This window comes from Malaclemys terrapin, chromosome 24 (assembly GCF_027887155.1).
Source record: "Malaclemys terrapin pileata isolate rMalTer1 chromosome 24, rMalTer1.hap1, whole genome shotgun sequence".
Taxonomy (NCBI): domain Eukaryota; kingdom Metazoa; phylum Chordata; order Testudines; family Emydidae; genus Malaclemys; species Malaclemys terrapin.
In genome coordinates, this window is record NC_071528.1 from 2402561 (window position 1) to 2429545 (window position 26985).

The 26985-nt window shown below is 46.7% G+C and overlaps 1 protein-coding gene across 2 annotated transcripts; it reads left to right on the forward strand.

Moving 5' to 3' along the window:
- The first annotated feature begins 879 nt into the window (after positions 1–879).
- LOC128828774 (myelin-oligodendrocyte glycoprotein-like) lies at positions 880–24625 on the forward strand. 2 transcript variants are annotated; one of them, XM_054013712.1, is made up of 5 exons: positions 880–909; positions 3263–3360; positions 3867–3977; positions 9610–9957; positions 24571–24625. In XM_054013712.1, exons 3-5 carry the CDS (start codon positions 3872–3874, stop codon positions 24585–24587), a joined length of 471 nt encoding a protein of 156 aa, XP_053869687.1. In that variant the 5' UTR covers positions 880–909; positions 3263–3360; positions 3867–3871; the 3' UTR covers positions 24588–24625. The 2 variants fall into 2 exon arrangements, 1 of the variants encoding a protein (XP_053869687.1); XR_008443236.1 differs by lacking the exons at positions 880–909; positions 9610–9957; positions 24571–24625 and adding an exon at positions 4321–4440 and having other exon boundaries at positions 3268–3360.
- The last annotated feature ends 2360 nt before the right edge of the window (positions 24626–26985 follow it).

The following is a 26985-nucleotide window of genomic DNA, read 5'->3' on the forward strand; positions in this document are numbered from 1 at the left end:
AGAGCACTGCCTCCACCCCGGCCTCCCCATGGGTCTCCCGTCCCTGCAGCATCATCACCCCACCCCGCACAGGCTACCCAGAGCGGCATCTGACCCCCCCCTGTCCTTCCTCCCAGAGCCTGCCTGGCACAGCCCTCCACCCCCCCCCCCCCCCGCAGTGCTAGCCTCAGGATCCAGCAGGCAGGTCCCGTCCGGGGACCCCAGCGCCCCGCACCCACTTACTGCTGCACTCTGGGTCGGTGCAGCGCTTGCACTCAGCGAAGCACCGGTCCAGGTGCTTGGCGGCCAAGCAGAGGGGCCACTGTGCGGGCAGGAGCAGGGCAACTAGGGCGAGGAGCAGGAGGGAGAAGCGGGGCCGTGCTGCAGCCATGTTCACAGGGCTGGCAGCGGGGGGAGGAGGGAGCGTCCCTCTGGCTCCTGTCTGCGTAGCTCCGGCACGGGTCAGGTTGAGGGGCAGCGGGGGCTCGTTGCTGGTGCCTACAAGCCCCGCCCCTGCCTTTGTGCGTGCCTGGGGAGTGGGGCTGCAGCACTCTGCAGGCGTCTGCCGGCCAGCCCAGCAGAAACTCAACTGCACTGCCCCAGGGCCCGGAAGAAGACGTGAGCAGTGCCGGCTTGCTGCGGTCCCCCCGATATCGGGACAAAGTGCGTCCCGACCGATGTAAGGTCGGGATGCGGGACAAGTCCCCTAAAATCGGGACTGTCCCGATAAAATCGGGACGTCTGGTCACCCTACCCCCTCTCCACTAGCTCCCAATCCCCCAGGTAAGGAAGAGGAGCAACCTCCGCCCACTGTTCCCGTTGGGAATCTGTTAGAGGGGTTACTGAGTGCTGTCACGTCCGGTCACTGTTCCCAGTTGGACTCTAATATTGAGCGCACCGGGGCAATATAACTTCCAGTAACTGTTCCAGGTTAGACTCTAATAGAGGGAGCAACATATCCTCTAGTTCCTCCTCTCCCCGGTTCCCCCCTCGAGCTCCGTTTGTGGCTCTTGGGGGATTGGCGGCGCTCTAGACCCCGCAGCTGCGGCCCGGCAGTGCCAGGGAGCCACCCCGTGGGCCCATCTGGCTGTACTGCCAGCGCTGCCCGTTCCCCAGGGGCTGGGCCAGGCCCTGGCCTGGGAACACCCAGCGCCTGTGTGGGGCCCTGCTCGAGTGCACCAGGGCTTGCACCAGCCCGGCCAGACCCTCTAGGGCAGGGGTTCTCAAACTGGGGGTTGGGAGGTTATTATATGGGGGGTTGGAAGCTGTCAGCCTCCACCCCAAACCCTGCTTTGCCTCCAGCATTTATTATAGTGTTAAATGTATAAAAACGTTTTTAATTTAGAATGGGTGTGGCACTCAGAGGCTTGCGATGTGAAAGGAGTCACCGGTACAAAAGTTTGAGAACCACTGCTCTATGGGCCCAGTCATGTACAGGCCATGCTGCTGCCCTCTGAGCCCAGAGCCCTTGGGAATCACTCTCCACAAAGTCTGCAGCACAAACAAGTGTCCGGTCGCTGTTCATTAGCAGTTGAGGCTCCTATGGGCACCAAAACAAGCAGCCATCAAAGCTGTGCGGGGAATTGGGGTCAAGTGTTGGCACCATCAACATGACCGGTTGAGCCCCTCTGCAGGGCTTTTCCTTCACAGGTTCAAAGGCAGGAGTGTGTTGTCATCCCTGGATTACAAACTGGGAAACCAAGAACTCTTTCTAACAACCCTTGACTAGCATGTGGTGTGTGTGATGGAGGCTTTACAGAGCAGGAAGCTACTTCACTGCCTCACCCTGTTTGCTTTTCTTTTTCATTAGCCTTCTCCCTAGGGCAAAGCAAAGAGGTACTCGATAAAGACAGAAAATCGCTTGTTTCATAGTAAATCTGCAAATATGTGACCAAAAATTCTCCTTATTTAGAATAATATGGAAACTGACCCTTGAAATTAAAATGAAGACACTGGGTTTGATTGTTAATTATTCCTGCCCCCAGTAATAAAACTTTCAGGGAAGCTCCATATTATAAAGGACACATTTGGGGGTTAGGCAGGGGATAGGCATCTGGAAACCTAGAGGGAGGCAGCAGAGCACATGCATGGAGGCAAAGACTTAGGCACGTAGGGAATTTGTGCTGCAGAAACTTAGGCACTAAGCAGCCAAGTGAGCTAAGGCACTTACAGGGTTGGGCAGCAGCCAAGCAGCAGTTTCGTAGGTCTCATCAGTGCCTAAAAATGGGACTCAGGCACCGAAGTACCTTTGTGAATACCACCCCATGTCCCTATCCTAGGAGGCCAACAAGTACCGTTCTCCCCCTTCTAACAGAGGCGGTAACTGAGGACCAGAGACACTGCTCAAGCTCACTTCTAGCAGAGTTAGGAAGAGAAGGTCAGTCTCTCCTGGGGCAGAATTAAGTCACTCCCGCTTAGCCATTGCCTTTTGGAATGACTGTGCCAAATCTATGTGGTTAGCTATGCTGTCTGTGCAATGGAGCTACCCCTGCCCAGCCACGTGAACGAGGCAAGAGGCTGCAGGAAGAGCCGAGCATTGGGCAAGTCTCATGAAAGCAGAATGTTCAGAGGGTTAGGGCGCTGTGCCAGGGATCGCATATGTGGGGCAGCCCCATAACCTCTGCTGTAGAGGGTCCAGGGAGCAGAGGGGCCAGAGAGCCATAAAAAAATGGGTGGTTGTGTTTGTTCTTTATGCTTTAAAGCAGCAAAAAAGACTTTTAACTTTGGTGAACCCTCCTTTCCAGGGTGTTATAATTCAGCAACCACTTGTCCAATTCACATCAAATTTGGTAGAAATAGTTTACTTCAGTCCCAGATTTAAGGTTCCAATTTTGAGGCTGATAGGATCTTCCTGTAGTTTATAGATGTAGGGTCAAAAATCAGGGTTAAAAAGGAAACTATTAGAGTCTTAAACTATGGAGTGACTATCATCACTCCATCATACTGGGATGAAGCAGCCTCTTCCACAGTGGGAATGACTCTGCTCCAACCGGGATGTGTGTGAGGCTAAGCCGTCTAGGTCTGAGAGGATAAGCACATTGCTGTATGCAGATTTCCATAAGGTCTTTAATTTCATAGCACCATCTAAATGATAATGGTGGCTTTCTGCTTTACAATTTCACTTGCATCTTCAGCCTTGCTACATGCAGGAGAAAAGAGTAAATTCTGCTGCTGTTTAAAAAACATCACCATAAAAGTGCACAAGGACAGATGATCCTGAACTGATTCTCTTTTCCTAAATTATTTTTGCTTTATACTATAACTTTAATTCTTTCATTGTCAGGCACCTCCCGGACTAAGGGTCCATTTCACTGACTGTGAGAAGCTGGAAATGTCCCAGTGATCCTGTAACTGCTGGGAAGTTTCTCCTGGGCTCATGAGGTACGTAGCAGGAAGTTCTCATCCTTTAATTTGTTTTTAAAATGCTCCTTTTTCCACTTGAAAAGCTTCACTAATGACTTTAGATGTTCTGTATTTATCCACGTGACCCAGACCCAGAAATTGCAATGCCTTTTCTCACACTGCATTATAAAAACAGATACAAAATACATTTGTTCTTCTTGGCTACTTTCTCTTTGTAATTTTACAACCAAAAAGTTAGTGATTTTTGTGATATTTTTCAATGAATTTTGCAAATGCTAGTATTAAGGCCTTTGTCCAGAATATTGGACTGTAATTTGAGATGGTGAACAGTGAAGCAGAGTTTTGCTATGTCTTGTAACATGTCTTTTGACAAAAACAGTAGCAAACATGCACATTTTGATGCAATTATTAATTAGCACATGTCCTAGGGTTCATATTGTGCTCAATGAATTTGTATCCCAAATTACAGCACGTTGCTCACTTGGAATTTGTTTTTTCTTTTCCTTTCTGGTGTGTGAATCAAGTTACAATGAAGATGAGGATTTCCTTCCACTCGCATTGTGCCATGGGCAACCCCTCTCTGTCCAGTTACTTCCTTTTCTTTTTTAAGGTCCATGTTTCTACATTGGAATCAGGTAGGAAGCCTCTTGTCACAGAGTGTCTTCTACTTTCTCTCAACAGTTTGAATACCATTGATCTTTTGTTATTTTGAAACAATTCATAATAAGAGCATTTTATGTAAATTTGAGAAAGAAAATCTTTTTTTTGGGGGGGGAGCAGGGGAAGATATTGATTTTTCTCCCTTTTTACTCCCCTTGGTCTCAGTGTAACCTGTACTCAGTGGACTTTTACATCATATTTCACCTTAAACTTTCCTCCTGTCTCATCTTAAACTTTTGCGACTCTACCTATCACTATTGAATATTTTCATTAATGACTTGGATAATGAACTGGAGAGTATGCTGATAAAATTTGCAGATGACACCAAGCTGGGAGAGGTTGCTACAACTCTGGAAGACAGGATAAGAATTCCAAATGACCTGGACAAATTGGAGAATTGGTCCGAAATCAACAGGATGGATTTCAATAAAGACAAGTTCAAAGCACTTCACTAAGGAAGGAAAAATCAAACGCACAGCTACAAAATGGCGAATAAATGACTAGATGGTAACACTGCTGAAAAGGATCCGGGGCTTACAGTGGATCACCGATTGAATATGAATAAGGCTATGAGTCAGTCATGGAGGTCACGGATTCCATGATTTTATGGGACCTCCATGACTTCCTGAAAATTATGATTCAGCTCTGGGCGGCAGAGATAAGGCTTCAGCCCTGGGAGGTGGAGCTCAGGCTCCAGCCCCATATAGCGGGGCTTGGGCTTCCATGATTTATTGTTTATTGCCCACATCCTGCCCGTGACTTTTATTAAAAATACCCATACCAAAATCTTAGCCTTAAATATGACTCAACAATGTGATGGAGATGCAAAAAAGGCTAACTAAGATTTTAAGTGATTATAAGTAGCAGGCATAGAAATCAAAGTTGGTTACCTAAGTAATAAATATAGAAATGCAGTCTAAATTTTAACTTTAACAGACTAAGTAAGATTTGAATCAAGTTGTCTCTCATCCTAACAGATCCTACAGGTAGCTTACAGTTCCTTAATACACGGACTAGACACCCTTCCAGCCTGGGACCATTCTCTTCCAGACGATCTTCCAGGTGTTGAGATGGAGGTGGCGGGGAGAGAGGCCAAGAGATGATGTCTGTCTCTCTTTTATGCTTTCTTCAGGATGCTAGAAAGATCCTTGCTGTAACGTGAGTTAGGTTGCCCCATTGCATATGTGCCTTCTACAAGAAGTCTCTGAGATAGAAGGCTGGGTGTTGATGAGCCATTAACACCTGTCTGGCCAGCGATGGCGGCTTCTTTGTCCCTACTGAAAGTCCAGCTGTGGGCATCTCTCAACCTCATAACATATTTCAGTAACATGTATAGCAATACTTCATAACTTCACATACAATGATAGTACATAAAATCCACAGCATATTAAGGTCCAACAGATCCACACTTTTAAAATGATACTTCACAAGGCATACTTTGTACAAAACAAACCATAATCACATGGTAATAGTGAATATGAGGGGTCCAGGGTGCTAATTTGAGGTAAAGAGTGTCACACTGATCCATCCCATCTTCCTTTCCTTGTTGGTTTTTTGCTTTCTCTTAATAGTTTGAGATGCTTGCTCATCCAACTTGGTCTGTAACCCTTCCCTACAAATGTTTCCCCTGGCTTGAGATTCAGGCTTCAGATAGTTTCTGCAACTTTGACTTAAAGTAATTCCAAGCCTCCTCCACAGTCAGATCCTTGAGTTCCTCAGTCTAGTCCAGTTCCCTAATTCCCTTACTTTTTTTAATTTGCTCTTTTGAAATTAAGAACCCTAATTGCAGATCTATTTTTTATCTTTCCATTTAGTTTAAACTGAATTAGCTCATGATCACTTGTCTCCTACAACTAGCTGTTCTAAGAGGTCCTCACTACTCATGAATGCCAAATCTAAAATAGCATCAGCTCTTTTGGTTTGGTGGCTAGTTGGTGAAGAAATCTGTCAGCTATCACATCCAGGAAAATCTGGGCCCTACTATTATTAGTAGCACTTGTCCTCCAATCTATATCTGGGAAGTTAAAGTCTCCCATAATCATAAAAAGGTCTCTATCCATATCCAAATCAGATGTGTGGGGGGAGGGTGGTCTCTAGCATACCCCAAGCACTATCTAGGGCAGCCTCTGGTAGCTTTCTTCTCCAAAGTGATTTTGACCCAAACAGACTCTGTTTTATCCATTCCATCACTTCTGATTTCTTTACAGTTTAACTCCTTATTAATATACGATTCTACTCCACCACCTTTGCCTTTATTTCTGTCTTTCCTGAACAGCACGTACCCTTCAGTTCCTGTACTCCACTCATGACTACTATTCCATCATGTTTCTGTTAACCCTATAATATCTGGTTTCACTTCCTGCACTGGTAGTTCCAGTTCCTCTATTTTGTTACCCAGGCTCCTTGCATTGGTGTACAAACATCTTAACTGTTGCTGCTTGGCTTCACTCAGATTCCTCACCCGATTGAGTACAGTTATTCTACTTACAGTATTGCCTACTTGACTTTAGCTTCATTGGTATTGACACTATCTTTCCTCTTACTGTCCATTCTCCTACATACTGCTCTTCCTTTCCCCATTGGAGTATTCTCTCTTGACTTTCCTGCCGGTCAATATTAGAATAAGGCATGAGGATTACATGAGCATCTCCCAGCAGTCTCCCCCCGAGTTCCTAGTTTAAAGCTCTTTTAATCAGTTGTGCCGTCCTCCATCCCAGCAGTCTATTTCCCTCCCTATTCAGGTGGAGTCCATCCCATGAGAACAGTCCTCTGTCCGTGAATGCATCCCAGTCATGAAATATCCCAAAACCCTCTTTGTAGCACCACTGCCTGAGCCATCTGTTGATCATCATAATCTTGTCTTGCCTTCACTCTCCTCCTCTAGGGCCAGGCAGAATCCCACTGAAGATCACCTGAGCCTCCATTTCTTTAAGTGTCTTCCCCAGCTTGGCATAGTCTCCTTTGGTGCATTTCAGTGAGAATCTAGCAGTATCATTTGTTCCCCATGTGAAGGACAATCAGTTAATTCTTTACTGCTTCCATTAGAATTCTTTTCAGCCTCCGGTCCACATTCTGTATCTTAACTCCTGGCAGACAGCACATTCGTCTGTTCTCCGGATCAGCTCTGGTGACAGGCCTGTCTGTTCTTCTTAGTAGGGAGTCCCCAATCATGTAGACCTTCCTTTTCTTGGTTTTGTTGTGATTTTCTGGCCTTCCTCCCAGGGCCAGCTCCAGGGTTTTTGCCACTCCAAGCGGCGGAAAAAAAAAAAAAGCCGCGATCGGTGGCACTTCGGCGGCAGCCCCACCGCGCTGCTTCATTCTTCTGCAGCAATTTGGCGGCAGGTCCTTTCCTCCGAGAGGGACTGAGGGACCTGCCGCCGAATTGCCGCTGAAGAGCCGGACGTGCCACCCCCTTCCATGAGCCGCCCCAAGCACCAGCTTGCTGTGCTGGTGCCTGGAGCTGGCCCTGCTTCCTCCTGTTCCTTCTGATTGCAAGTCCTCTTGTCTTTTGTTCACACTTGCAACCTTTTGTGAGTCATCCTGTATCCTTCCCCTCTTCTTATAGGACTAGCCGTTCTTCTTTTCTTCCTTGACCTCCCACCTTCTGTGACTGCCTGCTGTGCCCCTTCTTCATTTTCCAACTCAGCAAACCTATTCCTGAGCTCTATTTCTCCTTCATTAGCCAGTCTTTCCCTCTGCCTGGTTCTCATAGTCACATGCTTCCAGTGGCCACATTCCTCATCCAGCAGTCTTCCCTCAGAGTTCATCAGTGCAGCTTGCATCTGCCAGTCTTGACTTTTCCCTTCAGCCTTCTCTTGTCTTCCCTCCATCATCTGCTTGAATCCCCATCAAAACTAAACAACCATAGTTTCCACTTGCATCTCCAAGTCTCTGATCTTCTCTTCCATCTAGTCTAACAGGCGGCACTTCATACAAACCAAGCTCTTTTTGTGTACCCGCTTCCGGATAATTTACATCCTGCAGCTTCCACATCTGATTGTCTTCATTGTCTCACCCATTCCTTGTCTCACTACCACTGCTGCCTCTGTATCTGTCACAGCCTTCCCGCCTAAGCTCCTGTCATGGAGAAAATAACAAATCCCCAAACAAAATCCCCCCCCCCAATGAACACCAAAGCAGAAACAGACCACTACACACTCCCTTCCCCAACCTCCCACTCAGACGCCCCTGTTTTCAGCTCTGTTTGCTGGTTCCTGTGCCACTGGATGGCTGCTTGGCTGCCTTATAGACCCCCAATCAGAGAAGCCCCACTGCCTAATCAGGGAAGCCCTGCCCCCTAATCTGAACTCTGCTTCTCTCACAAAAAACTATGCCCTACCAGCCTCTGCAAACTGAAGAAAAAGGAAGAAAAAAAAAAAAAAGAAAAACCCCCCACACAAAATTACAAAAACTCACTCACTGTCCCCTATGGAATAGGTGCTTGCCTCCTTCCTTCTCCTCCCACTGAACTCCCACTCAAACTCCCCTGTTTTCACCTCTTATTTATTTATTTACTTATTTTTGCTGGCTTCTGTACCAGCCATTGGATTGTGTTATAGCTTTCTCTGCTAAATTGAGCTCATTATCAAATCATTCCTTAATCTTCTCATAGCTCTTCTTTGAACCCGCTCCAATTTATCAACATCCTTCTTGAATTGTGAGAACCAGGACTGGACACAGAATTCCAGCAGGGGTGTCACCAGTGTGAAATACAAGGAAGTTCTGTGACCTGTGTTACACAGGAGATCAGACTAGATGATCACTTCTGGCCTTGGAATCTATGAATCTATGATGCAAAAGTTTGAATTGCACATTACACAAATAAGTCAAATATATGAAACAGAGTGATTTGAACTGAATGTGACTGACACATGCTGTAAATTCATTTTGTGTGATGTGCTACCAAGCAGAGAATGTCATAAGTGGAAGGGGTAAAGAAGGATTTTGTTCTATATTTGATTGTTTTTCAAATATCTATATTTGAAAGGATACATAGCAAGTTACAAATATAAAACAAAGTACTTTTTTTTTCTCAGTTTAGCTTATGTCACTGGGGAAGGGGTTTAAGGCAAACTGAAAAAGGTCACTATTATACCAGAATAAGGGGGTCCACATAGGAGTTATACCAGTATAATTACACCTGGATAACCAGTAAAACTTTCCCATGTAGACCAGGCCTTAAGCTCCACAGCATGTCACAGACACAGCCTCTCCTTTCAGGTGTTCTGTATCATCGTTCTCTCTAGAGGCCACCTGCCTCGGTTCCAGTCTAGCAAACAGTCTTCCACAGGTTAATTGTTCTGGTTTCAGCCATTAACCAGCTCACAACATTTAGAGACAGAGATCACCCATTTTTTAATTCTCTCTGGATTGGTATTGACTAGGAAAAGTGGCTGAGTTTAGCTCAAGGGTTAGCTAACATGTGCTAGCTAAGCCTGTCCTAACTTGACCTGTTTTCCAGTGCAGATACAGTGAGACACCATTAGCTCAGTTTTAGCTGGTCAAGTTGCAGCCTAGGCAGTTGTGAGAGATCACCATTCATTACCTATGAAAGCAATCCAGCTCCCCTCTGGTCTAATTTTCTGTGTGTGTTGGTTCCTTTAACAGTGAATTTCAAGGTGATTGGACCTGATCATCCCATCATGGTCTCTGCAGGTGAAGATGCCCTGTTACCCTGTCACCTCTTCCGTAACAGACGTGCTCAGAAGATGGAGGTGCGCTGGTACCGATCCAAGTTCTCTGAACCTGTCCATCTGTATCAGAATGAAAAAGATCAGGCTGAGCAGCAAATACCAAATTATCAGGGCAGAACAGAGCTGCTGAAGGATGGTATTGTGGATGGAAGCGTTGTCCTGCGTATACGCAACATCACCCCCTCTGACCATGGGCAGTTTATCTGTTTCTTCCGATCAAGCAGATTTTATGCGGAAGCCACTCTGGAACTGAAGGTGACAGGTCAGTAACTTGGGCTGCTAATTTGAATTCCCAGCAGAATAATAATTTATTTTGATGTGGAACTTGATGTGTCTCATTTTCATGCGAGTATCCAGAATTCCCTTCTATCTGCCAGTTATTTCCCATCAGTTGTTCAGGAGCCTATGCCCTGGGCATAAGCTAACAGATTTCAATGTGTGTCTCTCCACACTCTGGGTGTTCTTTTCACATCTTTGTTGTGCAAGAACTGTGAGAAAATCTATAAGTGCCTACATGGGAACAAATATTTGATAATGGCTCTTCAGTCTAGCAGAGAAAGGTGTAACACAAGCTAATGGCAGGAAGTCGAAGCTAGAGAAATTCAGACTGGAAATAAGGCATAATTTTTTAATAGTGAGAGTAATTAACTATTGCAGTGGTTCTCAAATTGTGGTCCGCGAGCTCCATTCAGGTGGTCCGCATATAGTTCCCTCTAAGGCCGCACATGAGAGAATGAAGGGCCACCCACCCAGGCGTGGCTCCACTAATTAGGTGCCTGGACCCTGGAGAAGACACACATGTAAGGTGAGGTTGTGGCCTTGGGGGGAATAGGGGGTAAGTGGGAGGGGGCAGTGGGGTGAGAAGAGGAGGTGGGGGGAATTTGGGACGTACAGGGCTGCAGCAGCCAGAGAAAGGCGACTTTCCCCAGCTCCAGGGCTGCGGCTGCTGGGGAGGGAAGGCCCTCCTTCCCAGCCTCAGCTCTCTGGCTGCTGGGGCTGGGGAGAGACCCCCCTCCTTCCCAGTCCCAGCTCTGTGTCGGCTGTGGTGGGGGAGAGAGGCACATCCATCGCATTAGAAAGGTAAGAATACTGATATTAAAATATGAGTTGTGTGCTTTTATTTGTGGAACAAAAAAAAATGTTAATTATTATTAAGGTGTTTTTTTATCCAACGCGCTTTACAATAGCTAGTTAATGGTACAACAACGTTTGGAAAGATCGTTAAGTGGTCCGCTGACACCCTCAGCAATTTTCAAGTGGTCCCCAAACAAAAAAGTTTGAGAACCACTGAACTATTGGAACAACTTACCAAGGGTTGTGGTGGTGTCTCCTTCACTGGCAATTTTAAAATCAAGATTGGCTGTTTTTCTAAAAGATCTGCTGTCAGAATCATAATGGTCCCTTCTGGCCTTGGAATCTATGAATCTGTGAATGAACCCATGAAAGACTTTTAAAGACTATTAGACCTTTAATTTTGGAGAAAACAGAAGAGGAGATAAAAAGGTGAAGAAAAATGCTTGAAAATCAGCTCTTGTTTCTTGCCACACAACTTCTAAGGGTGTGTGCAGGAGAAAGAGAAACATCCTTTTCTGATGACGTGAAGTATCCATCCTAGAAAGGGCTGGAAACTACAGAGAGAGCAGCACCTACAGCAGCAGGACCAGATCTTTTATTGCTTCTTTTGATTATGTTTCTTTGTCTTTGACCTACACTGACTGAGATCCAAATCCCCTTTGGGACTCGTGTGAAGTGAGGGGTTTCCCTTGGAAAAATACTCAGGGCTCAGAGAGGGGGTAGCTCCAGGTTATTACAACAAAGGCAATGCAGATTCTTTGATTAGAGAATGAATTGTCAGTTGCCTCCCTGCCATGCTTTGTGGGGACATTCTATGAATACTTGAGAGTCCCCAAGCCAACTCCCCCCAGTGTGCAAACAAGGCCTAGCAGAGCCCCGTGTGATATTGCTAGATACAGGATTGATTTCTGGGAGCTGTAGTCTTTGAGGTTAGAGAACTAGCAGGAAGGGTAAGCGCATCTGTATGTGCTGAGGCCAGGGGCTGCTGCAGCAGCTGCTTCTGGAGCTGTTTGATGTTGGATTTCACTTTTTTGGTCTCGGCCTCCACTGCTCAACAAAGTGGTGACTAGGATGGCTCTCCTGCCCCTGAATCCACCTGCACCCTTTCTTCAAAGCCTAGGAGAGCTTCCAATTGCTTTTAATGCTTGGATAAGAGTATCTGAGTACGATGTCCTTGCAGCTAATGACAGAGAACTCTCTGAAGTAAGAAAATGTGCTTTGCTTATGTAAGTGCCTTGGAGCAGAAGGGCAGCTATATGTTACACTCTTCCCTTCTGAAGAATAACTATGATACAGCACTCTCTGCATTCATTTTTGTGTGTGTCTAAAGTGAATGTGGTAGCTGCATGCTATAAATTCCACCAGCGTGGAAACCAGGGGAATTGACAGATCAGTATATTGCTGCTTTAAGGGAACTGATTGTCACATGGGATTTTTGGCAACATGGCAGATGAAATTCTTTGAGATCGGCTCATGGAGAAAACAGCTGTGCCTCGTATCAGAGAACATCTACTGCTTGAACCAGAATTGAAATGGCAGAAAGCTGTAACCATTGCTAATCACATCGAATCAGCAATGGTGGAGGTGAATAGAATGAGCTCAGGGAACAGCAGGTGCGATGCAAGCCGTGCAACCACTGCATCTGGACTACAACAAGGCAACTGAAAAATTACAAGGGCAATGTAAATGAGAAGTAACACGCCCAGTGATTTCAAAACACACAAGGAAAAGAATGTCACCACTGTGAATGTAACACCCCACTACAGACTACACAGGGATCGGCAACTTTTGGCACGTGGCCTGCCAGGGAAAGCCCCTAGCAGGCTGGGCCAGTTTGTTTACCTGCCGCATCCGCTGCTTTGGCCGATCGCAGCTCCCGCTGGCCGCGGTTCACCGTCCAAGGCCAATGGGGGCTGGAGGAAGGTGGCCAGCATATCCCTCGGGCTGCGCCGCTTCCTGCAGCCCCCATTGGCCTGGGACAGTGAACCGCAGCCAGTGGGAGCCGCAATCAGCCGAACCTGTGGACGCAGCAGGTAAACAAACCAGCCCAGCCAGGCCCGCCAGGGGCTTACCCTGGCAGGCTGTGTGCCAAAGGTTGCCGATCCCTGGACTATACTGGAAAGCTTGCAGAGGGAGCTCAGTGGCCTGCAAAAAGAGCGGACATTTCCCTAAGGTATGCTAAAGCAACCCATCCTAATCAACAAGTCCGTGCGGTTACCATGCCAGAGGTAACTTACTGCATTGGGTGTGGATGGAAGCAGCTCCACAGACACTGTGGATAAAATAACGTGTGCTGTTCATGTCTCTGCTGCAGGAGTGAAGCCCCAGGTGGTGGAATGAATGTTGAACACTGGCTCAGCACTTTCTAGACCACCTGAATTGATTTGCCTGCAATACTTTGGACATGTATCAGTTACTGAACTGAGCTTACACCTAGTGTGCTACTTGATGAACCACATCCCTGTGCTTGGTTGACTACCTGCAACCCTGCCATTTGATACATAATGTGTACCGGCAGAATTCTGTCCTATGCCTAGGGGTACTGCTATCCTAAACAGCGATTTGTTTCCCTCACTAAACATGTAGGCAGGCAATGGGCACATTGCTTTTACCCCACCTGGCACCACTACAGCACAAACTCTGGTCTCTGCTCTTAACGAGGATGGTACAGAGGAGCCCCAGTGGCTGTGCATTTGGATTTGCTCACGAAATTCAATTTTGACCTCAAGTGACAGCTGTATGACAGAATTTCCCTCTCTTCCATTCTCCGTCAGGGATGCTGTAGCACAAGAGGTTAAAAAATTAGTACAAAATGGTGTTATTGAAGAGATTGCATCATCTGAATGAGTCTCACCAATAGTAGTGATAAAGAGAAAGACTGGAGGTGTTTGTCTTAGCATAGATTTAAGGGAGCCTAATAAAGCCATTGTGATTGACAGCTATCCACTCACACATAGAAGAAGCATTGGTGGATCTCTGTGACACAAAGACATTTTCTACTCTCGATCTACAGAATGCATATCACCAAGTTATACTACAGGAGGACAGAGAGATCTCACAGCATTATTACACTTGAGGATCTATCTCACTTGAAACATGCACCATACGGACTTGTATTGGCACCCAGCATTTTCCAAAGAATAATGTCAGTGATTCTGAAGAATCAGCCTGGAGTCCAGTATTATTTGGATGAAATTATTGTGTTTGGGAAGACTTGCGAGGAACATGAAAAACATTTCCATGCAGTACTAAATAGGGTGACCAGACAGCAAGTGTGAAAAATCAGGACAGGGGGTGGGGGTTAATAGGAGCCTATATAAGAAAAAGACCCAAAAATCGGGACGGTCCCTATAAAATCGGGACATCTGGTCACCCTAGTAGTAAACCACATCAAAACTGCAGGTCTGAAACTGAATTTCGCCAAATGCCAATTCTGACAAACAGAGTTGTTATTTCTGGGGCACATAATTTTGGACACTGGATTGAAACCTGACCTGGACCACATCATGGTGGTTAAAAACCACCACCTCCAAGAGACACACAAACCTTACATGCTTTCTTAGTTTTTATGTCATAGTATGCCAAGTTTATTCTGAACAACACTTCAGTCACCGTTACAAACATTCTCCAGGGAATCTCGAGCTTGTCCTGGATGACTGTTGCACAAGTTGTTTTGAAACAGTGAAAGATTTGATTGAAAATAGTCCAGCACTTGCATTGTTTGACCCTGCCTCAGACTACAGATTGGGAGCAACACTTACTCAAATCCAGGATGACAACATGGAGGACACTATTGCATTTGCTTGAAGAACACTTACAGAAGCTGAGAGGAAGTATTCATCTGTTGAAAAGAAAGCACTTGCTTGCTATGGACTATGGAAAAATGGAGAACTTAGCTCTGGGGCCAGACTTTCAAGTCGCATACAGATCATAGCTCTTTGATGACACTGTTAACTTCTAAAGGACTTGGATGAGTGGGAGGCCAGATTGCTAGATGGTCAGCAAGACTACTGTCTTTCATATATGTCACAGAATAAAGGCTGGGAATTCAAAATGTGATGCTTGTCCTGCCTGCCCTTGCCGACAGATGGTGACAATGTAGTTGCACTTATAGCAGGCACCCCCACATCCGTTACACAAGAATAATTCAAAGCTGCTTACTTAGCATGCCCCATTCAACAAAGATTGCAGGAACAGCTGATAACAAAATGGCTACACAACCCCAAATGCTTGATCCAGCTTTGCCCCTTTACTGTAGCGTACTCAAAACAATTCTGTACCAGATGGATGGGTATTATGAGGTACTGACTGGTTGATTGTACCCGACACACTGCAGACAAAATTCATACATCTGGCACATGATACACATCAAGGGACTGACAGAATGAAAGAGTGTCTATGTGACCTGTATTGGGGCCAAGAATGCATGCTCAGGTTGAAGCAGCTGTAAAAACGTGCATTACTAGCCAGTTACATGACAAAATGGTGGTGATCATGTGCCACCATTACAGCCTGTTCTTCTTCCAGATGCCACATGGGAAAAGCTTGCCATTGATATTATATGTCCATTATTATATTTATATGTCATCTCTGCTACACTCATCAAGTTCGTGTCGATTGTCTTTAGCAGGGAAGGGAACCTGAAAAATTTGTATTGGACAATGGAACACAATTTTCCTCACTGGAATTCGAAACCTTTCTGGCAGAAGGGAACATAAGTGGCTCTGTGGATATGGGGAAAGTCGTGGACGTGATATAGCTTGACTTTAGCAAAGCAGTCTCACACATTCTTGCCAGCAAGTTAAAGAAGTATGGATTGGATGAATAGACTATAAGGTGGATAGAAAGCTGGCTAGATCGTCGGGCTCAATGGGTAGTGATCAACGGCTTGATGTCTAGTTGGCACCCGGCAACAAGCGGAGTGCCCCAGGGGTCGGTCCAGTTTTGGGCACCCCCACTACAGAAAGGATGTGGACAAATTGGAGAGAGTCCAGCGGAGGGCAACAAAAATGATTAGGGGGATAGGGCGCATGACTTACGAGGAGCGGCTGAGGGAACTGGGGTTATTTAGTCTGCAGAAGAGACGAGTGAAGGAGGATTTGATAGCAGCCTTCAACTACCTGAAGGGGGGTTCCAAAGAGGATGGAGCTCGGCTGTTCTCAGTGGTGGCATGTGACAGAACAAGGAGCAATCATCTCATGTTGCAGTGGGAAGGTCTAGGTTGGATATTAGGAAAAACTATTTCACTAGGAGGGTGGTGAAGCACTGGAATGCGTTACCTAGGGAGGTGGTAGAATCTCCATCCATAGAGGTTTGTAAGGCCCAGCTTGACAAAGCCCTGGCTGGGATGATTTAGTTGGGGATTGGTCCTGCTTTGAGCAGGGGGTTGGACTAGATGACCTTCTGAAGACTCTTCCAACTCTAATCTTCTACGATTCTATGACACTTTAACATTACATGTAGAAAATAATCATATATTACAATCAAATTGATTGAGAAATTGAACAATTCCATAGAAGTTTGAAAGACAGTCTGGAGACAGCTATGCTGGAAAGAAAAGTGTGAACAACCTTCACTACGATTACTTTTAAATCTACAGGGCTACACGCCATGCCACAACACAAAAGTCACCTGCTGAATTATTGCACGGTAGAGAGATGCATACTAAATTAAACATTGCTGGATTACATGGGCCTATATCTGATATACCATTGCTGCCGGATATCAGACAAACAGTTCAATGAAAACCACAAAAATATAAGATGTAGATAAATGCTGTGGGGTCAGGGAACTGAAATTCAAATGTGGCTTGTTTATAGAAGTATGAAAACCTGGAATGTTAGGAAAAGGAGAACCCAGGTTCACTTCCCCACTGAAAATTGTTTCTAAAAAGGACTATGACACTCCGTACCTCAGAGTAGCACTCTGGAACTCCCATATTCATCACTGTCATAGAATTATGATATGTTTTGTACAAAGTTTGCCTTGAGAGGTATCATGTTAAAAGTCTTGATCTGTTGAACATTAATATCCTGTTGGATTGTATGTGCTGTCATGGTATAGGAAGTTATGAAGTTTTGCTATGTATGTGTTACTGAAATATGTTGTGAGGTTGGGAACACCCACAACCAAACTTTCAGGTGCAACAATGGAGGAGGCAGACAGGGGTTAATGGCTCATCAACACCCATCAAGGAAAGGATCTCAGAAACTGTATACAATGGAAACTTCTCAGAGAGAACACGTAGACAATGGAGACTGCTTGACCAATGGAGACTACCTGATCCCCACACCACAGCAAAGGATTTTTCCAACAAGCTGGAAGAAACTATAAAAGAGGGGAAGTGACATCATCACTTGGCCTCACTCCCCCCAACAACTCAACACCTGGAAACATGTTTGGAGGACAAAGACTTTGTAGGTGGGAGGGCAGTTTCAGGCTGGAAAAGAGTCCCAGCCTGTGTATTGAGGAACTATACTATCCTGTTTAGTTTATAGAACTCAGATTGTGAATTTACTTTTATTTCTTAGGTAACCAACTTTGATCTCTACATTCGCTACCTATAATCACTTAAAAACTATCTTTCTGTAGTTTATATTTTACCTAAAACAGTGTGGTTTGGTTGAAGTGCTTGGGAAATCTCAGCTCAGTTTACATCGAAGCAGGGGCAGTCTGGGTAATGAACTTATTCTGGTTAGGCTTCTGACCAGGGCAAGATGGTACAGCTCTGGGGTGCAAGGCTGGGGAGCTGGGGGGAATTGGCTGGGGAGCTGGGGGGGAATTGGCTGGAGCCTTATTGTTGGTTCATGAATGACTGGGAGAAGCATTCATGTAACTCAGCTGGGTGTGTTGCTGTCTATGGATGGCTGTGTAAGGGTAGTGCCTGCCAGGGTTATGTGACTTGACACAGCATCACAGTGTGAGGGGCACCCCATGTTGGAGGGACAGAGGGCTCAGTGGTCCCACAGTCCATGTTGCACCCCAGGGACCCCGTCACAAGGACCTCAGTCTTACAAGCTGTCAGATGGTCAGTCTGGAGCACTATTCATCTTGCCCCTGCTTACTAAGACATAGTGCAGTGTTTCAGACTATCTAACTAGCCCTTTGCTGCTGACAATACAGGATAACTGACAGGATATTGGGCCTGACAAATATGCTGTCAGAGTCTGACAGCCAACTGTATTGGCTAGAGACTGTGTTCTGTAATTATTAAAGGAACAGTCTTCTATTATAACTAGAATTCTAATTACAGTTACATAACTACTTCTTAGTTATTGTTTATTTGCTAATTACATAATTTATGTTTATTATAGTAGCAGGTTATTGGATTAGTATTACTGCCGTAAGATTGAGTTTGTTCTAAGACGAGGGAAATGTGGTGTTGTTAGATCCAGCATTGATTGCTGAGAGCTGTAGTCTTTGTTTAGAAGCCAACAGGAAACAGGAAGTGTAAATATGGGTGTTGCTTCATTGTTGTCGTAATAAACCTTGTTGGATTTCATCCTTTTGGTCTCAGCTTCCACTGCTCAGCAAAGAATGAGATAATATTCAGTTAGGTAATAAATACAGCATGATCTCCCCAGGCAGAGCTGCCAAGCAGCTCCTGGGGCCTTTTCACAATGAGGCTGCCAGAATGTGACTTAGGGCTTTCCTACACTAGGGGGGCTACAGTGGCACTCTAGCTATGCCGCTGCAACCCCATAGTGCAGATGCAGACTAAAGCGATGGCAGGGTTTTCCCATTGCTGTAGGTAATCCACCTTCCCAAGCAACAGGAGCTAGCTCAATAGAAGCACTCTATTGTAATTCTTCACACCCCTGAGTGACATAGCTGTGTCAATCTACATTTTAAGTGTAGACCAGGCCTTAGAGCCTCTGGCCTTCTCTGCATGGGAAAGTTGTATCAGTTTAAATTAAATTGGTTTTTAATCCAGTTTATTTAGATGAGTGCGAACTCCTATGTGGACGCTCCTACATCCGTTTAAAGCAGGGGTCTAAAACTCAATTTACCTTAGGGCCACTGCCAGTCCTCAAATCCTCCCAGTGGGCCACTAGTGTCACTGAAGATGGTGTTCAGAAAAGAAAACGTTTATATTGTATTTTTTTATTTTGAGTTTCTTAGAAATAATAAAACTGTTATGTAACTTTATACAGTTCTTCACCTGCCAGAGAGTTTTTAGTGTTTGCCAGACACCTGGCAATGCTTCAGTTCTGTCAGTTTGTTGATGTTTGGCCTCAGTGACTGTGCAGTTGAAACCTTCAGGATTGCAGCAAGGTGTGCATCAGATAGTTGTGTTCGGTATTTTGACTTGTTTATATTCATTGTGGAAAAATGTGATGCTGCCTCGATGGCTGATTCTGCCCGGCAACTAATGATGCTGCCTCCATGGCTGACTCTGCCCAGCCATTAGTGATGGTATCTCTGTCCCTCTCCCCCAGCCAATGGAAGCTGCAGGGGCCGCGCCTGCAGCAAACATTGCTGGCAGCGTGTCTGCATGCGTTTCTCCTCCGCAGGCCGCAGTGGGGAGGTTCTTGGGCCACAGATGGCCTGCAGGCTGGGACCTTGAGACCCCTGGTTTAAAGGCAGCTATCACTGGTTTAGTTAAACCTGTTCCAAACTGAGTTAAAATAAACAATAAAACAAAAGGCCTCTCTTACACAAAAATCAGTTTCATGTGGCTTTTTGCACCAGTTTAACTAGATGGTTTTCAACTTACACCTTGTGTTAAATCACTGCAGCTTCACAAGGTCTTTGTTTAGCAACGTAGTCACGAAAACCTGCAGCAGCCCATGGTGCTACAGCCCAGGTCTACCCTAGGAGTTTGTTCCTAGTAGCTATGCCAGAGTACACTGTCTTCAGATGTTGATAGATATTTGGCTGTGTGTGTGTTCTTTCAGCGTGCTTTCCAGCTCTGCGCAGATAGCAGAGACAGCAGGCTGTGATTGAACCACCCAATACATTCACAGACTCAGTTTTCAGCAAAGGTACTTGGTCAGGTTTATTGCTGATGAGGCATGGTACTAATGCCCTGGCTCAATGGTTACAGGTACACTAACACATTTATGCCTGTGGCAATGGACCAGCTCAGTGAATGGCCCCGACTTTCCATTTTCCCCTCGGCCAGACAAAGACACCCTCTCTGAGATACATCTTTATACGCAGATACAAACAAGTTACTCATTACTCCTGATGTACCATGGTGCCACCCTCTGACGTATTAGGGTGCCACCCATTGATGTATCCAGGAACCACCCATTACCTTGTCCATGTTGGTTCGATCAAAAAATCTCTATCCATCGTGCTGTCATCTTGACTTTTTCCTTAAGATGGGTCAGTGTGATCCTGTTCTCTTTGGGGAACATGTTTGCTATCCAGATGTTCTGGTGCCACCTTTCTGGAATGTGTTTGCATATATTTGTGCCTAACACTACTTAGGAATGTGTTTCTGCAATATCAGCCCTATTCTTGCCAGATTCTGTCTGCTTGCAAGCAGGCAAAACCCGACTTTGCTTCTTTGCTTTATATCAACAAAACGACTTTAGTTCAGGCTAGGGTGACCAGACAGTGAAAAATCGGGACGGGGGTGGGGTGTAATAGGAGCCTATATAAGAAAAAGACCCAAAAATCAGGACATCTGGTCACCCTAGTTCAGGCCTCAGGCCTCACACCAGGCCTCTGATACAAGGGCTTATGTTTCAGGCCCTCTTCCTACTACATAAACTATACCAGCAAAACGGTCCTGGTGGTTTATACTGGCAAAGTGACTTTGTACCACCTTATTTCACCCACCCTGAGCAAATCAAGTTTTACGGGGAATGGTCACAGCTTTGCCAATATAACCGTATTTACACTAGTATCTTGCTTTCTAGCATTGCCAGGCAACTGAGAGTATCTTCCTTATGAGTGTAACCCTTCTGCCCATCTAAGTTGGCAGCAACAAGGGCCGGGTTCTGTATCTAGGGGTTCCGTTTCAATAACACAATGCAAAACCGGCTCGAGCCCCCACCCAGTGACCTGGGACAATTACATACCACCCCCTGGGCGCCTCTAAGAGGCAATACTTCCCCTCTCGCAAGCACGGAGTCTGAGTGTAACAGAAAATGTTTAATAACATGAGGTAAACAACATCAGCATTAAATTGGAAAAACACCACAAACAGGCTTCATGAGCAAAAAACCCACCCCAGCAAATTGGGCTGTGTCCTTTCCCTTTGGTTCTTGAAACCAGCAACCCAAGAATCACCAAAGTCCCAAAAGTCCAACAACCCCAAAGTCTCTTGGGTCCAGCAACACAAGGATCGCCAAAGTTCCAAAAGTCCAACAACCCCCCAAAGTCTCTGTCCCTGGTCAGTGCAGCCCCAGAGTTCAAGCCGGGGGGGGGGGGGGGAGGCACGCAGGGTGTTAAGGGGCACCTTACGTGATCCGAGGCCGACCGGCTGCCTCTCCGTGGGGTTCTGCCGCAGCCTTCTCCATGAGCCACTCCACTCCACCAGCTGTCCCATGAGCCACTCCCGCCGTCCACGAACTGCTCTGGCAGCCGCTCAGCTCTGCTCCACTTCAGCCGTTCCTTGGGCTGCTCCCACAAGGCTCCACTCTGCTCGCTGCTTCTCCAGCCACTCCACTCTGCTCACCGACCTGTGAGTCGCTCAGCTCCAACCGTCCCATGAGGCTCCACTCTGCTAGCGGCTCCGCCAGCCGCTTAGCAATATAGCTTCAGGCTCCCCCACTAGTTAACACAGTCTCAGTGATCTCAGCTCTTAATAACTTTAGCTCTTTAGCGATTTCAGGTCTTAGCAATTTCAGCTCATAGTAGGGGAGCCCAAGTGCTAGTGCACCATTGGCCCAAAGTGAATTCAGCTCAGCAGCCTGTAAACAGACTCCTAATAGAATCAAAGTTAGCTTTGACATTCAACAGTGGAGAGAGGAAGTAGTGCAATTGGTGTTTCAAAGCCTCAAAGAGGGCCCATACCATCAGATATAAATACCTATTCACATCCTCTCTCCATTCACTGGGTTTTGTAACCCATGCCCCTTGTCAAGCAAGTGCTACTTAGGTAATGGTGAAGGACTCACTCAGTCCTTCTGTCATACTACAGTTCCACTGGCCTTGATTCACAGAATCAGGGTAACAAAACTTTATTCTTCCTGCCCCAATAACAGAGAAACTGGGGATCCCACACCAGCCAAAGTAACCACTTTGAGTTGCTGTTGTTTCATGCCAGGCGAGTGGGTGTGCCTATGCAAACCAGATCAGCCCCTGGAGTTCTTTTCCACACTCGCCATAATTCACCACCAGATGTCAGGGTAGAGCTCATCCTGACTCTGCTTACATGAGTGTGCTACAGAATTCAGGAAACAGAGCAGGACCAGGGATATAAAGTTTAAACCAGAACTCTCGTTATAACATGACAAGATGGCTCCTACAAACTTTCAGCATACAGCCTCTGCGTGTATCTACTTCATGTGAGAGACCCCTGATAATGGGAGGCCTTCTGGTGATTAAACACTAATTTTAAAGAGACTATAAATACAATATACTGCTGCATCACCCTTGCTTCATTCTTTAAACTTGTCCCAATAAATAACTGAACTTCTCAAACAAACAGGCCAGAGGCATGAGTAGAGAATTACAGCACTGAGTGCTGTTAAATCTTCATCTGTGTGGGTCTGAGACTGTTAACGCTTAAGCTGCTGGCACTTATTTTTATCACTGGCGCAATCTGTCATCTCTGTCTGGGGGGAGGGATAGGTCAGTGGTTTGAGCATTGGCCTGCAAACCCAGGGTTATGAGTTCAATCCTTGAGGGGGCCACTTAGGGGTCTGGGGCAAAATCAGTACTTGGTCCTGCTAGTGAAGGCAGGGGGCTGGACTGCATGACCTTTTAAGGTCCCTTCCAGTTCTAGGAGATAGGATATCTCCATTAATTTATTTTATTTTTATTTATTTATGTCATCTCTGTAGACAATTGTCATACGAATCCTGGTCGCAAATGTGTGTGTGAGAGAGAGAGCGCGGGGTGGGGAGGGGGGCAATAGGCAACATGTCCTCCCCTTCCTTCCTAAGGCTGTGGAGCAACTGCTCACCTGCTACTGCAACTTGGCACTTAAGGTTTCATACATTCCATAGAGTCATAGATGTTAAGGCCAGAAGGCACTTTTATGATCATTTAATCTGACCTTCTGTATGACACAGGCCAGAGAATTTCTCTCAGTGATTCCTGCATCCAGCCCAGTAACTTATGGGTGAGCTAGAGCAATTCTTTATTAATTTATTTATTTTGAAGGACGAGACTTACAATTCTGATTGAAGGACTACAGGAGATGGAGACTCCACCATGTCCCTTGTTCCAGTGATTTAAGTACACACATTGTGAAAAATTTGCAGCATATTTTGTCTGGCTTCAACTTCCTGCCACTGGAATTGTTATTTCCTGGAGCTCACAGCCAGTTTAGTTGGGCTGTTCGCTCTGTTCAATGATACGCCTTATCATTTTATCCTGGAGGTCTGGAATGTGTTTTCCAAAAAAGTAACTGTTGTGCTATAAAGGAAGCCCATGATATGCAGGGGGTTAGATGAGATGCTCTAAAGGTCTCTTCTGGCCATAAAGTCTACTAATTTTGGAAACACTGAGTGTAGCATTGGGAGCAGCCTTTGATGTTTCACTGTCTAGCCGGCTTGCTTCCTAGAATGAAGATGCATTGAGTGGGGTGATCCACAGAGAGTAGCTGAAACCTTCAAAGTGTCAGACCAGCAGCAGGACATTAGCACTTCAGGGGATGGGTGTGTGTGGCAGTGACATCACAAAGGCCTTTTGCAGGACCTCAGCCTATTGGTCAAAGGTGGTAGGGAGGTGGTGACCTCACAGAGAGATGCTGACATCAGCAAGGCAGGACAGAGCGCAGGGCCAGGGAAACCTCAGAGACCCCTGTGGCTTTCTTTCAGCAAGTCTCCTTCTCGAGGTCTCTCATTCAGGACTGAGAGAGTATTAGGGTTCACGTACGTGAGCGCGAGGAGGAACCTTTTTCGAGTTTTCTCCTTTCCTTTTACTGATTTTACTAGAAAACAGACATCCCTGTTGAGAAGGTAAGAGCCTCGGAGAGGTTTGTAACCTGTTCAGTCTGATCCACCTGGTGCCAGCTGAGTTCCAGGCATGGAAAACACTAGTTCAAGGTGGCAGAATTTTATAGCCCATCTGGGATTTTGTCCCGTGGAATCACTGGGGACATTAAGGTTTGTCCTTTTCGTTTTACCTTTTCCTCCATTCCTCCTTCCTTTCGCTTCATCTCTTACTTCTTTTGTCCTTTCTCCTGTTCTCCCACCACCAAGAGGTGTGTGTGTGTGTGTGTGTGAGTGTGTGTGTTGCGTGTTGCGGGGGGTGCTCTGCATCTCCACTGTGGGAGGTCCACGCAAGAAAGTGGGGTTGAAATAGTCCTCGGACAGTGATCCCTACCGGTGACCTGGGCCTTCCTTTGGCTCTCTGGTGAGAACTCTCAGCCTCCCGCCCCTCAGTCTCTACCCTGATTGGTTGAGCAGGGGGTTATTGAGAGGGAGGAGACTCAGGTCCTTTTTGTTCTCTTTTAAGAACAAGTAAATAAGTCATAACCAGTCATCTGTTTGACGAATTTTGCTGCTTCTCTACATGAAGGTCTCTGCGCAGTTCATGAACTGTTGTTGGTCTGGATCTCATTTGAGAGCACTTTATTCAGGCTCTGGCTTCGGCAGGGATGGGGAGGGACCAAAAAGGCTGGTTAGTGAGAGGCTGCCTTGACCCCAACTCACGCCTGCTCCCCGCTCGGTTCCAGGCTGTCCAGGCTCCTGAGGAGGTTCAGGAAGAAGGCTCTGCAGGTGGCCCCAGAGCCTGAGGGAAGCAGCTGCCATCTTCCCCAGGAGCTAAGCGGCTTCTCCATCCCTGCTGGCAGGGAAGGAACTCCCGGCCGAGCGAGGAGGTGGAAGTGCCCAGCCTTCTGGCAGAGGAAAGCTGCTTCTGGCGCAGGCGCTGAGGTGAGAGAGCCACCGGCCAGGCCGAAATGGAGCTGGCCCAGGATGCGGCTGGGCAGACAGGACCCAGCCCAGAAGGGGAGCCGGGCAGGGTGACTCTGGGGCTTGTTGTGTGGGAAGCACCGGCCCCAAGAGCCCAGCCCGGTTCCCAGCAGGAGTCATCGCCCTGCCCGGTCCCTGAGGACCTTCCAGCCTCCCCAGGGCAGGAGGTGGAGGATCCCTGTCGCAGCACCAGCAGCTCGGCCCACTCCCCAGGGGACAGCAGCAGCACCTGGGACTCAGGCAGCAGTGAGGCAGATGGGCGCTGCTGCTTTGTTCCAGGTGAGGCGCCAGGCTGGGCTCAGGGAGGGGTGAGGAGGGGGCTGTGAACACCCTGGGCCACGCACTCGACCAGTACTATGGGGGCGGGTCCCCAGCCCAGGTGTCTGGTCTGAGCCACGTGAACCCCACTGACACTAGATGCTGTGATCCTGTGGCTTAGCATTAGTGTCTGGGATGACTTGGGGCAAGATCTCAACCTCCCCGCAACCCACTTCACTGCTGCCAGAATCCCTCCTGCCCTCCCTGCAAGAGTCCCCTCCCTGCCCTACCTGGGTGGGGGTGGAGGAGAGGGTTCTGAGAACTTGAGCTATGGTTTGGAGGTGAATCAGCTGTCAAGGGCACTGAGGGGGAGGTGGCAGGAGCTCACCCTACAAGGAGGGGGTGTTACCAGATATGCCCATTTCTTTGGGGTATGCTCATTTATTCGGGTTACTCTTCTGGGGAAGGGGGTTCTGTAATTCTATCAATGTACTGCTTGTGTCACTTGTGTTTTCATATGAAGCTCTACTTCTCCCTTCTGCAAGTCCCCACCCAGTGGAGCTATCCTGCAGGACCTAGGCTCCCTAGGGCTGGGTTACTCCTGCCCCAGGACCGGATGAACACCCACACACCCACACATACATTAACAGAGCAAGTGTGAGCAGACCGGGTCAATCAGCATTGTCAAGCTGACCCCTTATATGTCTCTGGACTCACTGGGCTGGATGAAGCAGCACTTTCAAGCTACCTCTCCTTATATGCCCCTGGGCTCCATGGACTGGGTCAAGCAGCACTTTCAAGCTGTTACCCTTATGCGTCCCAGATTCAGCACGTCCCTATCCCCACTCCCCCAACACAATTGTACTGGCAGTAACTTACTTGATGAGCAAACCCCACAGTATTTTGGGCGCTGCAGGGATCTTTAGCTTAGGTAAAAGAAGCGTTGCTGTAGAGTGAATGGGGGAAGCAAAAACACAAAAGAGTAAAGTTCAGCAACAGAGAGAGAAGCAACCAAGTTAACCATAAAAGTTATTTATTGAAGAATAGTGATAACTACACAAGGAGAGCTAAACCAACATAACATACATTATTAAAGGTTAATACCTAAGGTAGAAAGGAAAACACAGAGAGAGAAAGAGAGGGGATCTCACCCACTCCATGAGGCTTGAACTGGTCGGGGTTCCCAGGTGATGGTGGTCGCAGAGGGTCCTGGATGTAGGAGAGAGGCAGAGCCGCCAGCACGATCAGTCAGGAGATGATGGAGTTCCAGTGGAACTGATGCCTAGTTTGGATCTAAGCATCAGAACCCTGACTACAGAGTGAGTAGGTGTTTTTGTAGACAAATTGCAATTGTTCAAGGGAGAACACTAGATTTGTTTATAGGTAAACTGATGACTCAAGGGTTTTCTTTAGACTAGACAATAGGAACTGATCACTCTTGGCTATGGGTGGTGTTTTCTTCTAGGGAGCTCACAATGCAACTAGGCTACTTCAGTATTTGGATATCAATTAAGGATTCATTACTAGAATTGGTCTGATAATTGCTGAGCCCCGTGTGTGCAGCCATACGTTCATTAGCATCTGGAGCAGAGATTCCCATGATGCAGTGCTTCCCTGCTTTTTCTGGTTCCAGAGTTCAGTGTCGTTCTCTGTTCTCCATTCTGTATGTAAATTGAGATGTCTTCCTGTCTCATCTTTCATGCAGATGAGGCTAGGGGAGTTGTCTCTGCTCTCCATTCTGTATGCTAATGGAGATGTCTTTATCTTGTCACCCTTGTCAGGAGGGGTCTAGGTGTGTCACCCAATGCCCTTCACTGCTCTCTGCAAGCTTTTTCCTCTGATGGGTTTTAGTTTAAGCAGAGGTGTGTGTGTGTGGGGGGGGGGGGTTGTCTTTCATGAGTCAGGCTGGAGACTGCACC

Excerpts from the sequence above, each read along its gene's own strand:
- LOC128828774 (XM_054013712.1), top strand. The coding sequence starts at position 3,872 with ATGAAGATGAGGATTTCCTTCCACTCGCATTGTGCCATGGGCAACCCC. Across the intron at positions 3,978-9,609 it reads TGTTTCTACATTGGAATCAG|TGAATTTCAAGGTGATTGGA; the intron begins GTAGGAAGCCTC and ends TTCCTTTAACAG.